The sequence below is a fragment of the Rhinolophus sinicus genome, linkage group LG01, assembly GCF_036562045.2.
Source record: "Rhinolophus sinicus isolate RSC01 linkage group LG01, ASM3656204v1, whole genome shotgun sequence".
Classification (NCBI taxonomy): domain Eukaryota; kingdom Metazoa; phylum Chordata; class Mammalia; order Chiroptera; family Rhinolophidae; genus Rhinolophus; species Rhinolophus sinicus.
In genome coordinates this window covers 23,084,764-23,101,350 of record NC_133751.1, presented here as the reverse complement: position 1 = coordinate 23,101,350, position 16,587 = coordinate 23,084,764, and the positions used below count along the sequence as shown (strand labels likewise).

Sequence of the window (16,587 nt, the reverse complement as noted above, 5' to 3'; positions counted from 1 at the left end):
TATCAAACTAAAAAGATTCTGCCCAGCAAAAGAAACCACCACCAACAAAAAAAGAGGTAAGCAACCAAATGGGAGAAGATATTTGCAAACAACACCTCCAGTTAAGGGTTTATATGCAAAATATTAATGAAGAACTCGTACAACTCAATAACAACAACAAATACTCCAAACAATCCTATTAAAGAATGGACAGAGGACTTCAATGGACACTTCTCCCAAGAAGTGTCCAACAGATGACCTACAGATATACAAAAAAATGCTCATCTTCACTGGGTATTAGGAAAATGCACATCAAAACCACAAAGAGATATCACTTCACACTTGTTAGAATGGCCATAATCAACATGACAATTAATAACAAGTGTTAGAGAGGCTCTGGAGAAAAAGGAACACTCATACGCTGCAGGTGAGAGTGTAAATTAGTACAATTGCTATGGAAACAGTATGGGGGTTCCTCAAAAAAATTAAGAATAGAATTACCATCCCTCTCCTGGATATCTATCCAAAAAATCTGGAAACATTTATCTGTGAAGACAGATGTACTCCAACGTTCATTGCAGCATTATTTACAGTGGCCAAGACATTGAAACAACCAAAGTGTCCTTGAATGGATGATTGGATAAAGAAAATGTGGTATATATACACAATGGAATACTACTCTGTCATAAGAAAAGATGAAATAGTACCATTTGCTACAACATGGACGGATCTTGGGATTATGTAGGCCATCTGTTGGACACTTCTTGGGAGAAGTGTCCATTGAAGTCCTCTGTCCATTCTTTAATAGGATTGCTTGGGGTTTTTGTTGTTGTTGTTGAGTTGTACGAGTTCTTCATTAATATTTTGGATACAAACCCTTAATTGGAGGTGTTGTTTGCAAATATCTTCTCCCATTTGGTTGGTTACCTGTTTTTGTTGTTGTTGATGGTTTCTTTTGCTGTGCACAAGCTTTTTAGTTTGATATAGTCCCATTCATTTATTTTAGCTATTACTTCCCTTGACTTTGAAGTCAAATTCATAAAATCCTCCTTGAAAATAAACAAAATAAGTTGGACAGAAAAAGTTAAGAACCATATGACTTCACTCATATGTGGTATATAAAATGGAAAGCAACAAAGGAAAAGGACAAACAAATAAAAACTCTTAGACACAGACAACAGCTTAGTGGTTACCAGAGGGTAAAGGGGGGAAGGAGTGTTAGATGAGGGCAAAAGGGATGAAATATATGGTGATAGAAGGAGAACTGACTCTGGGTGGTGAGCACACAACATGAAATATATATATATATGTGTATATATATTTATGAATATATTAATATATATACATATTTATGAATATATATATGAAACATATATATATTTCCGTGATGTATGAGAGTACGCATTATAGAAATACACACTTGAAACCTATTTAATTTTACTAACCATTGGCATTGCAATAAATTTAACAAACAAAAAGAAAGAAAGAAAGAAAGAAAAGAAAAGAAAAGAAAAGAAAAGAAAAGAAAAGAAAAGAAAAGAAAAGAAAAGAAAAGAAAAGAAAAGGCTGACACACTGAGAAAACATTAGATTCTTGGTATGGATGGAGCAAAGAGTGGGTGGCAGATTATTCAAGAGCAGTAAGCAGGGGATACATCATTAGGGCCATATACGCTAAGCTTAAAAAAAGAAAAAGTTTTACTATAAGATTGCTCGAGACTCAATAATTTATTTTTTGCAGGGGTGAGACACAAACTGATCTGCCTTTAGATAACAAGCTACATCTTAAAACATGATTACAGTATTCCCCTTTATCCAAGGGGGATACATTCCAATTTCCCCAGTGGATGCCTGAAACCACACATAATATTGAACCATATATATGCTATATTTTTTCTTGTATATACATACCTATGGTAAAGTTTAATTTATAAATTAGGCACAGTAAGAGATTAGCAACAATAATTAATAACAAAATAGAACAATTATAACAATACTATAATAAAAGTTACTTGATTGTGGTCTCTATCTCTCAAAATATCTTACTGTATTGTACTCACTTTTTCACTTAAAGGAGGCTCTTTACGGCGTCTCTCTGGTATATCTGAGTTGGCAGCATCTCTACTCTTGCCTTTTGGGGCTGTTATTTAGTACAATAAGGGTTACTTGAACACGAGCCCTGCAAAACTGAAAGAGTTGATCTGATAACCAAGATGGCTACTCAGTGACTAACAAGCAGGAAGTGACTACAGGTGGAGATGCTGGATAAAAGGGAGATTCACATCCCTGGCGGGACAGAGCGAGACTTGCGAGATTTCATCCAGTTACTTAGAACATCACACAACTTAAAACTTATAAATTGTTTATTTCTGGAATTTTCCATTTAATGTTTTTGCACTGCAGTTGACCATGGGTAACTGAAACCTTGGAAACTGAAACTATGAATAAGGGAAAACGACAGTAAACCAAAGGAATCTGATCATTGAGATGCCAATCCAGAGCAGCAGGAATCCGTAAGGTATTTTGGGAAATGTATGTGGAGCTGACTGCTTTATCCTTTTATGGTCTTTGGAATACAGGAATCACAAATGGCCAGTCAAAACTGATCTTAAATTTTTACCTGCTGAGAAATGCTGGGACTCTTGATCTATCCTTTCCTGACATATCCTATTGTTTCCTCTTCAGCGACACAATTTGGCAACTATCTGTCTCCTGAGCGCCATCCTGTACTTCCTGAAACGCTCTGTGCTCAAGACTATCAGCTGACCCTCCACTGGTCTCCTCCATGCCCCTCCCAACATAAGGCTTTTGTATATTCTGTCCCTATTGCCGGGCATGATCTTTCCTCCTCTCTTCCTCTTTTTACTATGACATGTTAAATTTCTTAGGGGAAGATACCCTCAGAGTGAAACCACCTGAATTCCTTGTCTTGGAACAACCTCTACCATGGCCTCTCAACACTTGAAATTCCCTTCTATAGCATTTTGCAATATGCAGATTGTTTTAGATGATGACTGACTTTTTACCTCTGGAATGTAAGGTCCAGGAACAACCTGGCTAGCAGGGGAGTCTAAGTCATTGACTGCAACTCCTTTCAGCAGCTATAATGCATTGTCTGTGTAGCAAGTCTGGTGCGTGAGGGCCTTGTTAGCCTGAGGCCTTTGGAATTGCCTATGATAGGGCTTGAAATATCACACATAGGTTTTGGCTCATTGATTATTTGCATTTCAACAGAGAGAATGTCTCAAAAATATAGGTATTATAATCTTTTTTTTCCCTTTATGGTGTTTGCTTTTTGTATAACATTTGAAATGTTCTTCAAGAGACTATAACTATATACTTATTTTCTCCTAATAGTTTTATAATATTTTTGTGTATTTTAAAATTATGATCACTTTTGAATTAGATCAATTTGGTATAACTGTTAAGCATGGAGAAACATATTTTTTTCTTGCTAAAAGGTATTACTCATAGTTTTACAATGTGCGAACTTTAAGAAAGGCTGGGTGAAGGGTTCATAGTATTTCCTGTACATTTCTTTATAACTTTACATTAATCTCTAATTACCTAATAATAGAAAGTTTCTTCAGTGCTTTTTTTTTTTTAATATAGTAGCAAAGTGGCTGAAGGGTACAGTTTGTGACAACAGTAGTGAGAGTAATGTATAAAGAGGAGGTGGGTGCAGATTGCAAAATGCTGGATTGAATAGTTTAGACATGATTCTGAAGACACTAGGGAGCCAATTAAAAGACAAGATACAAAAGCCCAACATTATTTCCTTTGAAAAATATAAACCCAGAAAGGATTTCCATTATTTATTATTTGTGATTCTTACAATCACTTAGTCCAAAAAGTAAATGGCATGACTTATAATTTTAGTGAAGGCCTGTTTAGTCTGTTAAGGGTTAAGTTACCATATGACAGATTTGAGCAAGAAAAGAGTTAAGAAATTTGCTATGAAAATACTTAGCATTTTGGTTACAAGATACATATAAGAGTTTACGGTTTTTACAAAATACGTCAGTGTACTGTTAGAAAGAGTCCAAACCTGCCACTTCTTGAGGTAGGGGCAGGAAAATTTAATTTTACCTTTGCAAATTAAAAGCCATACAAACTACAATTAATTATATGGTGCTAACTTTGCAGAAGTAAGCAATTTCTTTTCTAAGGCCTTTTTTGTGGCTTTTTCTGATGAAGAAATTCAGGAGATCCTGTTTTCAGTTTATTATCCGGCAGTTATAAAATTACATTGAAAATTTTAAAGTATTAATAATAAAGAAATGGTATAAAAAAATCTTAAAATAAATCCTTTGTGAGTGTTGCGTTTTTATATTTCAGTTGCTTATAGTATAAAAGCGTTAACTGGGAATATTTTGGGTTTGGGGGATATCAAAATACGTGTAATATTCCCAGAGTATCTTAGAACAGGAAGGACAATGGAATTTTATGTCTCTGTACTCATAATGTTTATTTCATCCTTCATATTACTCACTTTATAGGAACTGACATCAAGGAAAGGAACATAGACACGTGGCCATAGACTCATTTTGTTGCATATAGTAATGGATTATTATGTGATACTTGTTTAGGTTTAAAAAGTTAGTACAGCACCATTTTTTTGTCCCCAAATTTGGTTTGTGGCATGAAGTGGTGACTAACCCTCCTGAGATAATCTATATTGATATGCATATAAATATTCCTCATATTCTACAATTTCACAAAGTGCATTTTGTTTAGAACACTTCCTTCAATGGTATTATGTAATGTTCTATGAAAACAAGGCTCTTTCCAGATGTGAGTCACTCTGTCTAAGATAAAGTTGTCCTTGTAAATTATCCCAGTGCTTACAAAATAAAATATGTGTGTGTGGGAACTATGGTTTTCCCTCCAAAGGTAAAACTAACCCAACAAATTCTGGTATTAACATTTAATTTCCTCTTATTTGCTGGTTTTATGATATTAACATAGTTTAAATTTTACTACTTAATCAATGGGAGCAAGGCTAATAAACTTTAATATATTTCCATGCATTGATGATCAAATTGTGATCAGTAAATGCCAGATGGCACAATCAATTCAAAAATAGTTTACTCACTTTTGTTTTGTTTTTTTGTCTTGCTTTGGTTTCCTGATGGGCACTTTGTGTTCTGTAACTCTGAGGTTTTTATGACTATGCTTGGTAATCTCTCTCTAGTATTTTGATAAAAATCATTTACATCTAAATTTCCTAACAGTCAAGCTCAAACCTCTACTCCCTTTGTTGAAATATCTCTTCAGGTTCTTTTTAATATGATTATTTGCACTATAAACCATACATCAACAAAAAATGACCGATAAATTAAAAGTTGACTCCAATTCATGATTAATATAAAGAAATATATAGGCATCTGTGAACTTGTTATATTGCTTTCTTGCTCATTATTGTTACTGTTTACTTTAAATTTGCTGAAGAGCACAACTTCTAACAAAACTGTTTAGTACCGTATGTCTAATTTGCTATTCACTTCTCACATAAAGTTGTAAGATTGTATGAATAAGCATAATATAGAGAATATCACCAAAACAATTTCTTTTTACAATCTGATCAATGATTAAATGCAGAGAAACTTGTTTCTTTTATCTATCTTCTATTCCTCTTATACCGACTGAGAAACTTTGGTAACACCTAAGATTTCAGATTTACACATCCAAACATTTGTGTTAGTCCAACTTCTTCCAATTCTTAGATGAATAAACCAATAAATTCTTCTCATCCTGTTTTTCATGTACTCTGAGTAAACCAGGTCTCTAAAAAACGGTCAGATCAGTGATCCTCTTGGATTTATGTCGATGAGTTTGTCAAACTCTAACTGGCCTACAACTGCATGTGTAAAACAATCTGTGTCTCCTGGACCTCACTTTTCCCTGAGTGCAAACATCATCAGTCCAATAGTTATCTTCTAAAAGTTGTAAGGGACTTGAAGTGGTGCCTCAGTTTATTCACCAACATCTCCCTGAAGTGATCTCCCTGAAGGAAATAGAAGACAGGATTGATGACACTGTTCAGAAAGGCCAAAGGCCGAGTCACAATGTAGATGGAGCTGATGATGACCCGAGCGCAAGGGGGCTGCTCCCAGGTCTGCAGCCGTGAAGCGATCCTCACATTCCGCATGACGTGGTAGGGAGTGAAGAGCACAGAGAAGATCACAACCGCCAGTATGACTAAGTTAAGAGGCTTTTCAAGGGGCAATTGTCTGATCCTCTGCTTTAGGAAGAGAGCAATCTTGAAATAAAAGAAGCACATCACAAAAAGAGGAACAAGGAATCCCAAGAAGGTTAGACACATGCTATAAATGAAGCTGTACATGGGGTCGCCAGAACTTGCATAATCACTGCATTGGGTGCCGTTATTCCCTGTAACAAAATTTATAAAAAGAAGCATGGGCAGTAGCTCTAAGGTTACTAAAACCCAGATGGCCAAAGAGATTAAAACAGCAAACTCTTTCTTTTGCAGAAGGTGTTCTCGGAAAGGATACCTCATAAGCAGGTAGCGATCAATGCTGATAAAAGTGAGGAAAAGAATGCTGGTGTAGAGGTTGGCATGAAGCATGTATCGGTTGGTGGTGCAGAGCATCTCCCCATGTGTCCATTTTTCATGGGCATAACTTCTTATCAGCACGGGAAGGGTGCACAAAAAAGCCAAATCAGAGATAGAGAGGTTAAAAAGGTAAATGTTACTGCTATTCCAGTTCTTCAGACAGAAGAGGTAGCCAAAAACAACAATACTATTCCCAAGGACTCCCACAATGAACTCTATTCCATAAAAAATAGAAAGGTAGTACTTTTGCAGGGCAGCCTCTGCTGTCAGCCAGTTTTTGCAAGAGGGATCCGGTGCCTAAAGAAGGGAGAGAAAATATAAGGATGAAACACTAGACTATGACTAAAGACAAAACTGTGCTTAACAAAATAATAATTAAAAAAAATAAAACTTAAAAGCTGCAGGTTATATTAGTATAGAGTGCATATGTATACATACATATATATATATACGTATATATGTCACTAATGTTTCAACAAATATTTATTGATACCTTTGAACTATGTGCTAGGCTCTGGAAATAACAGCAGTGAGTAAAACACAGTTTCTAATCTCAAACAGTTTATACTCTCTCTGAAAGAATTAGGAAATGAACGAATAAGTGCATGCTATATAATGATAAATAATATTCCAGACATCAGGAAAGGCATGTCAAAGGCCCTGAGATGGAAACATACATGGAGGACTTGACAAACAGCAAAGAGGCCAATGGAAAGTTCAGTGTAGTAAGAGCCGAGGAAAGTCTCCGGGACCTACCAGGCTCTCCGGCACATTGTAGTTGTTCAGCAAATTCTGCTGCGTTACATTGAATTGAACCATAACCTAAAGGAGGAAACAGAAATTATTGTAACTCCAGTCTTGCCATTTTAATAGCTATTGTTTCCATATTGTCAAAGAATTATGCTTATTTCATTGAATTTGTAAAATGCAACTGCAGTTTGAAGACATAACTTTTTCCAATTTGAAATATGAAGCTGAAAATCTTAGTAATAATAGTAAAACACTTAGTAAAAATAGTGAAAAATATTTACTGAAAACTTCCAGTGTACCGGGCACTGTGCTCACCACTTTCCAAGGAGTATCTCATTTTACACTCACAGTGACATCATTTGGTGGGGACTATTATTATTTTCATTTTACGCATGAAGTCACTGAAGCTTGAAAAATTAAGTGTCTTCCTGAGGTTATAGTAAAAGACTTTCATCATAGCATCTTCTGAATAGGGGATATGAAAATAAGCAATTGGATGCATTCAAACCTCAAATGTCCTGCTCACCTGTCATGTTTTTCTCTTGTAATGAGGCCAGATTGTTTGTGGTTGGGTAGGGTATTCAAAGAACTTGAATTACTCAAAAAGTATACTAATTTGCTATTGTTAAATATTGAATCCTTCTTATTTTTAGTGAGAAAAAAATCAAGGTTGGAAATAACATTTTCAAAAAATCTCTTTGTCAAATAGGATTCTGAGTGTCAGTTGTGACAATCAAATGATTCTTTCAATATAGTGTTTTGGTAAATAGACGGAAAAAAAAAGATCAAATATACTTGAACTGCTTTTTTTCTGGGAGGTATGCAAACAACGAGCATAATTTGCTATGATGAAGGCATCTGGAAAACTCATATCTACTTTTGTCAAATTTAAGTAGTCTACTTCAGTTAAAGATTGCTGGTGTTTTGAGTGTTTTATTTATGAAAATAATTCATGGAATTGTAGATATGATAAATTCAATATTTTGGTAAGTTATTTTTAATCACTATTTAAAACATCCTAAATTCCTCTGAGTCCCTCCTCAAGTCTTTCTATGGCAACTTGCCACTAAGTCCAGCTCTAAACAAAGCTGAATAGGGACTTCCTCAGGAAACAGACACATGAAAACGCTGAAGAACCAAAGCAGATTGGCTTTACACTATCTTTTTTCCCCTTAATTTAATTTAAATTTATTGTTAGTTTCTTTTCTTTTGCTATTAATTTCCGCTTCACTCCATCTTTGAGGTTATCTGATTCTACTGTTTTCTCACATCTCCAACAATTGATCACATTTCTCAATTTCATTTATTTTCCAATTTTTTCAAACCTCTTCCATCTTTTTCTGCCCTATTCATCATTAGCATATACTTTTGTCTCCGAGTTCCCTGAGACAGAGCTCATTCATTGAGTCTCCACTCTCTGGTTCCTGCCTTTGTACCTGTCCTTTATTCCTTCCTGTGACAACAGAGAACATCTGTTCCTCTGGGCTTACTCCAGATGCAACTCATTCCCAAAGTTTCAAGATTTCTGTGTTATCCAGCTTTTCTCTTTCCTGTCTCTTCAGTCTTCTTCTCCAGCTCAGCGACATCTTTTCCATCAACATATAAACATTCTTGTCTCGTCAGTCTTAAAAATAAGGAGCAGGCATAAACAACTTTCCATCATTGCAAATGTTTCTCTCATAGTCACAGCTTGATTTACCAAAAGGGCTGTCTTCACTAATTGTTTTGATATCCTGACACCCATTCCCTTTCTAATCTACTCCAATTTGACATCTGACCCACCACTCCATCAAAATATCCTCAATGTTGCTCAATGCAGCGGTCATTTTCCATTAGTCTTCTTATTATATTTCTCAGCTGTTTTTTACACTGAATTCTGGAAGTTCTCTCTTCCTTGCCTTCTATGACATAACAGTCTCTTGTTTCCCTCATTTCTTTTTAGACATTTTTTTGTGGTCTAATCCTTCTTTGCCCATACTTTAAATATTATAGTTCTTCAAAGCTCAGCTCTGGGCAGCTTTGTTATTTTGGGAATACTCAAAAAGCTGGTGCACACGCTCAAATGAAAATGAAGATAATAGGAAGTTTCCTTCATTTTTAAATTTCCTCTTTTTCTAGTCGTCACTTTTCTCTTTCTACCTAGTGAGTTCTTAAATGCACTGTACTGACTTATGTCAGTAGTTTATGTACAGAAGAAAAGTTTGACTGCCATGGAAGTAAAATATAGTTATGAAGATTATAACTAGAAGCCAGATTACCAATAGCTACCAGGCAGGCAAGTTTGGGACCATGTTGAAGCCATGGAGACTTCTCCTGCTTTTGAGCAATCCATTGGGATTGGAGATTAGAGAGGTAATAGGGTTAGAGAATACCAGGACTGAAATAAGGCAAATGAATGACTGGTCACCTTTGTCCTGTTTCTCAGAGTGATTACTTCATTCTTCTTCTCTCTTTTTAAAAATAACTTTAAAAAATACATTTTATTATATAACACTCAGAAAATGCAGCTAGGCAAAAAGAACATATCAAAATTGTCTGTAAACCAACCACTCCTGATATTTGGATACCATACTACAGTTTAATATATATTTTGAATTTAATTTTTCAAAAATATGTTTTAAAATCTGTTTTTTATAAATTTATTTCATTTTTAAACGAATTTTCCTAAGTCCTTAATATTGATAAACTGTGGTTTTATAAATGTAAGGCTGTCTAATATTTGCAGGCCAATTTAACCTCTCAACGAGGCACAATTTCTAGAGTATTAGATTCCAAATTCAATGATTTTTGTAATTGAGTGTGTTTTTAGTTTGGCCATCACAATTCTACAAATTGATGGAGTAAACTGATCTTTTAAGCAAAACTCCCAATTGAAGGGAAATTCTCTTGTGAAAACTTAATTATCTCTTTTCCACTTTCTAGAGGTTGTATTTAAATTTCTAGGAAATGAAAATTGTGATAAATGGTTATATCTGATTTAAATGAATTATTTTTAAACAGGTTTTTGGTTTTTAGATATTGGCAATTAATGTAAAATCTTTAATTATATATCTAAAAACATACCTAAACCTGTTAGAATTATTAAACTACAAACAATATTCACTTACTCACATAAGCAGATCAGTACTTCTCAATTTTAGAGAATATTTCTTTCACTTTAATTATATTTAGACTTTTAAAATGTAAATTTTTTTGACATTTACATTAAAAATATATTTGATAGCTTATTAGCTCTTAAATTTTTTCTTATAATCATCATGATTAAAGACCACTTATGAAATATTAATTCTTTACTGCTTTCTTAAGCCAAATTTACATAGAAATTTGAGTATGTTTATTACCAAATTGTTTTTTTATTAATAAACCATTTGAATAAAAATATATTCACATTGAAAAGACACAATAATTTAATAGGGATGACTTCATTTTTCATGTATTGCAGAAATTACACCAGAAGTCAAAGTATTAAAATGTGATAGTATGGTATCAAATTGTGTTTATAAATTTCTTAAAATAGCTCACCAATTATGAAAAGTTCTGGAAGATGTAATAGCAATAGTTTCTGCAATTTTCCATTTTTCATTAGTGAATTATATTCTTGATTGATGCCATCTTTACAACTATAAATACTAAATTTAGTTTTTAGAATGCCTTAAAATTCCCTCTAGCACATTATTTTTGAAACATAAGATCTTATATATGATACTTGTTTCATATGATTTAGAAACTAAATTTTTTCAGCTAGTTTTATTTAAGTAAATCTAATTACTCTTTTTATTTAAATATGTTACCAAGACACAAGCAAATATAATAAACCTCTTTAAATAAAATAAATTTAGTATTTGGCAATTAAAACAAGACATTTGGTAAAAAGTAACTGTAGAGGAAAAACTTATGACTTCCTTTTAGTTTCTGTTGCTGTTCTACACGTACTTATGAAGGACAGTTCAGACAGTTCATTTAAACATTAAACCTTAGTTGCTCCCAGGCCACTTTTAAAAGAAACGCCTAACAAAAAGGAGGTTTGGCATTACTTTATATACCCGGGCAACGTGAGTTACATTAGAACTTACCGTTCTGTTGTCTGGCCCTGATCCTTTCACAGAAGTTCTTTGCCAGCAGCTTGATACAGCCTCTGACCCAGAGCTGTGCCTCTGGACATAGTGCTGTCTCATTTGCATGTCATGCAGCCAAGATTAATAATTCAAAAGTCAAAGAATAATTTATTCAGTCAAACCTCCAAGTTAAGTTCAAGTAGGGGAACTTCCTCTGAAGTTCAGATACAAAACAAATTACTCATTTCACAAATAGATTTTGAAAAGAGTGCTACTGAAATTATTTTATTCACTATCAACACAACAGAAAAACATTTGTTATTTTCATGTTTACTTGCATATTTAAAGTTTAGCACTGTTTATGTTGGGTATACAATTGCTTCTGCTTTTTCTTCATTTTTCAAATTGACAATATTTGGTGAATTCTATATTGGGCATATGATAACTAAATAGCTGTTATCAAGAATTTTGAGGAAACTATATAACTGAAATTTTAGAAGCAAATCTGTATATACTATGTTCTGTCAGTGTATTAGCAAAAGGGATAATACAGCTTAAGGTATTTCCCGTATTATTTTCTATGATTAAAATCAAGAGGCACATAAAAAAGAATACATCAAGCATCGAGGGATTAGGGAGAGAGATGGTATGTAAGTAAGATAACCTCAACACATGGCAATTATACATTCCAGTCAGTACACTGCATAGCACCTGGAAGCATATCACCAAAACTTTAGACAAGAAGCACACCTGGTTTTTTCTGAGGATTCTATTCAATTTATATTCAAGTAAACACTTAATCTGCCTGATTTGAAGCATAGGGTTTATGCTATATCCCTAATTGTGCAGGCAGTAGTAATTTAATTTGAATGCCATAAAAGCTGAGTCTTGAGTTAGCAGTGACAGGCTGAAGTCCCCAAAGAAACTATTTATTACAGCCAGTCCTCCAAGCCAATATTTCCTCTTTTCCAATATATGAGAAACCAAAACTTAGAAACTTAAAAAATATATTTTATATACATGTATGTATACATATATAATATACTTAAAAGTATGTACATGAGTGAAATATAACACATATTTATGTATGAAATATATGTATATTTATGTCAAATAACGTCTTTCTAATTTGTTGAATTCTTATGATATGACAGGTGTTATACTAAGCACCTTCATTTATTGAATGCTTGTAAAATCTCTTTGAGGTCATTATTAATTTTTTTTTCATTTTACAGATTAAAAACTGAACCTCAGAGAGGTTAATTAACTTTCCCAAGGTCACAGAATCTGTAAGGAGAGGAACCTGAGTTTAAACCTATATACTTTTATTGTAAAAGCCCCTGCTCTGATTCTTTTCTTATTGTTATCAATTAGTCATTGATTTTTTATTAGTTGCATTGTACAAATAACATAGTAATTAGACATTTACACACCTCACACAGTGATAACCCCAATAAATCTATGACCCATCTGACACTGGACATAGTTATTAGAATATTATTGACTATATTCCCTATGCTGTCCTATATATCCCCATGATTATTTTTTAATTATAGTTGATGTTTAATATTATTTTTTATTAGTTTCAAGTGTACAACATAGTGGTTAGACACTTGTATAATTTATGGAGTGATCCTCTCAATAAGTCTAGTACCCATCTAGCACTACACATAGTTTTTACAATATTATTGACTACATTCTCCATACTGTACTTTATATCCCCATGACTATTTTGTAATTACCAATCTGTACTTCTTAATCCCTTCACCTTTCTCACCCAGACTCTCAGCCCACCTCCCATCCAGTAACCATTACTTCTCTGTATCTATGAGTCTGTTTCTGTTTTGTTTGCTTATTTATTTTGTTCTTTAGATTTCACATATAAGTGAGAGCATATGGTATCTTTCTAAGTCTGACTTATTTCACTTAGGATAATACTCTTTAAGTCCGTCCATATTGTCACAAATGGTAAGATTTCATTCTTTTAATTGTAGAGTAATATTCCATTGTATATATGTACTACAATTTCTTTATCCAATCGTCTATTGATGGGCATTTTGGTTGTTACCTTATCTTGGCTATCGTAAATAGTGCAATGAACATTGGGGCATATATATCTTTTCTAATTAGTGTTTTGGATTTCTTTGGATAAATATCCAGGAGTGGAATTGCTGGATCATAAGGTAGTTCTATTTTTAATTTTTTGAGGAAACTCCATACTGTTTTCTATAGTGGCTGTACCAATTTGCAATCCCATCAATAGTGCATGAGGGTTCCCTTTTCTCCACATCCTCGCCAGCATTTGTTTGTTGATTTATTCATGATGTGCATTCTAATAAGTATGATGTGACATCTCTTTGTGAGCATATTTTCGTATGTCTTACCTGCTCTGATTTTTGATTGCCTATAAGATTGAATGACAATAACTTTGATGTACACCACAGATTAAATAAAAGTTCAAGAAATAATGACACTTTTTCAGAAATGGAGCTCTTTCTTACTTTTAGAAGGAAGACTAAAAGCATCATTTTTGTCTATAAATTTAAAAGGGCAAAAGCAAAGCATTTTAATCGTGGAGGCCAGGCTTATTAATTTTAAACATAAATTAACTTGAACCCCCCCCCCCAAAAAACAACCAAGACATCTGGCTGTATTTCACAAGTTTCTGCCACCATTCTGATGGGTGATAAGGGCTACTCCTTCTTTGTGTGGTGATGGGAGTACCCCAGCGCTTCCTCTTTGTTTTCCCCACATCCTGGCTACTGTCTCACTCTGGACTGTGGACCATACTTCTCCTTTCTTAGAGGAAATATCATCAGACCTGTGGCCTGGCTGCGTTAATTCCCTCCTGTGTCCTAATTCACCCAAAGTCTCATTGCCTCAGGATACTTTCAGTGGAGAAACTAGAGTGATTCTGGGACAGACTTAAAAGGTCTCTAATACTTCTGTTTTTTTCATATTATGAGGCTTTGCTCAGGTCTACAGAAAGATAGATGCAAGGGTCAAGGCCAGATTCAGGGTTATGGACCTTGCGAGCAGAGTCTGCATCATGGGTGTGCCATCTTTTAGTCACATAGGGCCTCACACTCTAAGGGACCATACCCTTTATTTAAAGCTGTGCTTTGGCCTTCTAATTGAAACTCTTAATAACATTTTAACAAAAGTCCCTGCATTTTCATTTTTCACTAGGCTCTGTAAATTATAAATTATGAAGCAGTCTTGCCTGTGAGAGGACAAGTCTCCTAGGAAATAATTGTAGTTAGCATATAAAATTTTCATGTGGCAAAGTTTTTATTTTCAGGTTTTCTTTTTTTTTTAAAGAAACAATGTGACATGTTGAAATTTACTGTTGAAGAACAATGAAAATTTGAAAGACAGTAAAGTTTTTAGTACAATATATTGTACTGATTAAGAGCATAGGCCTGGAGGCAATCTGTCTCCTTCAAATCCTGGCTTTACCCCTTACTTGCTCCCAGTTTTCTTATCTGTAAAGGGGGCCAATTGCATGGAGTTATTATGTATGTAGTAAAGTACATAGTTTATATATATCATATGAGGTCCAAATTAATTGCTAAATAAATGCTGGCTATTATAGAAGTTTATAACAATTGAGAAGCAGATTTCTTCACAGTGATCATGTTAACCCAATAGCCTCAATGTTAGAATGCCCAGGATGGTCTATTTAAAACGACTTTATAAAAGGCAGCATGGTGAAAAGATTAGTGAATTTTCATTGCGGTTCTGCGTTTTACCCACTGTGAGCTCTTTGAAAAGATAACATAACATGGTTTTCTTGTTTCGAAAAGGGGGATGATAATTCCTATCCCATAAACCTCATAATGTTCATAATATCAAATGAGATAATATATGAAAATGCAATGGGCTAGGAATGCAAAAGCAGTTCATATAAACCAGGAACACTGATCAGGAAATTCAAAAGGAAGAAAAAAAGGATGGCACAGACAATCAAAATGTTAATTAAATCCAATGTTAATAATAATAACTTTCACTAACATTTTTGAGCACTCGCTCTGTAACACCACATGTGCATCAACTCCTTTAATATTGACAAAAATTTAATATAGTGCATATGATTAATGTTCTTAATTTTCGGATAAAGAAACTGAGGCTGAACAGAAATTAAATAATTATCTACAATCACACAGCTCATAAATGACTAGGCTGTAACTTGAAGTCTTTTCTGTTTGACCCTGAACCCAAGCCTTTGACTGTTTCTCATAAGATAAAAACATATATATATATATATATATATATATATATATATATATATATATATATATATAAATAAATATATATAAATATATATAAATATATATATTAGGTCAAAATGATGGACCTTGGTAAATGTTTAGTTTAAATATGGCCATTTCATGTGTTTTGATCTAATAAAAATAAGTTTAAAACCAACACTAAGTTTAATTATTGGCCATCAGATTTATTGGTTATCAAATTTAATTATTTAAATCTGCCAACTAAATAGAATAGAAAATTTTAGAAAAGAAACCAGGCATGTTACAAATAAATAAATAAAGCATTTATAGGAAGGTTCTACTAACACTGTCCCTGAGCATGTTCAGAAGACACGTTTCTTTCAACAGCACATGACAAGATGGTGTTAGGGTCACTCTGATCTTCAAGGAATCACAGGCTGGAAAAGACGACAATTAATGGAACTCAAGTAAATTCTCTTAAACCCTTTGGGGTGGTAATAATAATAATAGTAGTAGTAGTAGTAGTAGTAGTAATAGTAAAATAATAATACATCCCCAAAGAATTGAATTAAATAAAAATTACTGAGGAGGATATTTTGGTGTTGCTCTGTTGGGTGGACCTACCCAAGGCTACCTGGTTATTTCCCTATCCAAAGAATGGTTTTAGATAGGAAAAAAGAAATTAAGAGAACAATAAAAAAGAAAACATAATACATAGAGGGTATATGTGGATTGTCTCTAAACTCTTCCAGATTCTAGAAACCAAACAAATTGTTGACCAAATTTACTTTACCATGGAAATTTAACCATTCAAGGTGGGAATTCAGGCTGAGGCAAAGAAATTTATTTCCTCTTTACATAAAAACGCTTGTCATGTAAGAGTCACATTAATAATTCAGATTTGTACATTATTGCTTTTTTCTCTTATCACATAATTGAGAAAAATGTGCCATGTTTATTATTTTTCTGCATAACTCAAAGAAATTGTGCTCCGC

The 16,587-nt window shown here is 33.7% G+C and overlaps 1 protein-coding gene across 3 annotated transcripts in view; it reads right to left on the bottom strand.

Moving 5' to 3' along the window:
• Window positions 1–1,687: 1,687 nt before the first annotated feature.
• The window catches only part of SUCNR1 (succinate receptor 1), a 32,338-nt gene continuing 17,438 nt past the window's right edge, over window positions 1,688–16,587 (bottom strand). The window contains exons 2-4 of one of the 3 annotated variants that reach the window (XM_019732056.2): window positions 8,742–8,929; window positions 7,312–7,377; window positions 1,688–6,852 (exon numbers count right to left, since the gene is read on the bottom strand). In XM_019732056.2, the coding sequence (XP_019587615.2) occupies window positions 5,911–6,852; window positions 7,312–7,377; window positions 8,742–8,777 (1,044 nt within the window). In that variant the 5' untranslated portion in view covers window positions 8,778–8,929 and the 3' untranslated portion in view covers window positions 1,688–5,910. Of the gene's footprint in view, window positions 6,853–7,311; window positions 7,378–8,741; window positions 8,930–11,378; window positions 11,502–16,587 lie in introns of those variants that run through there. The other 2 variants (XM_019732059.2, XM_019732058.2) reach the window with 2 other exon arrangements.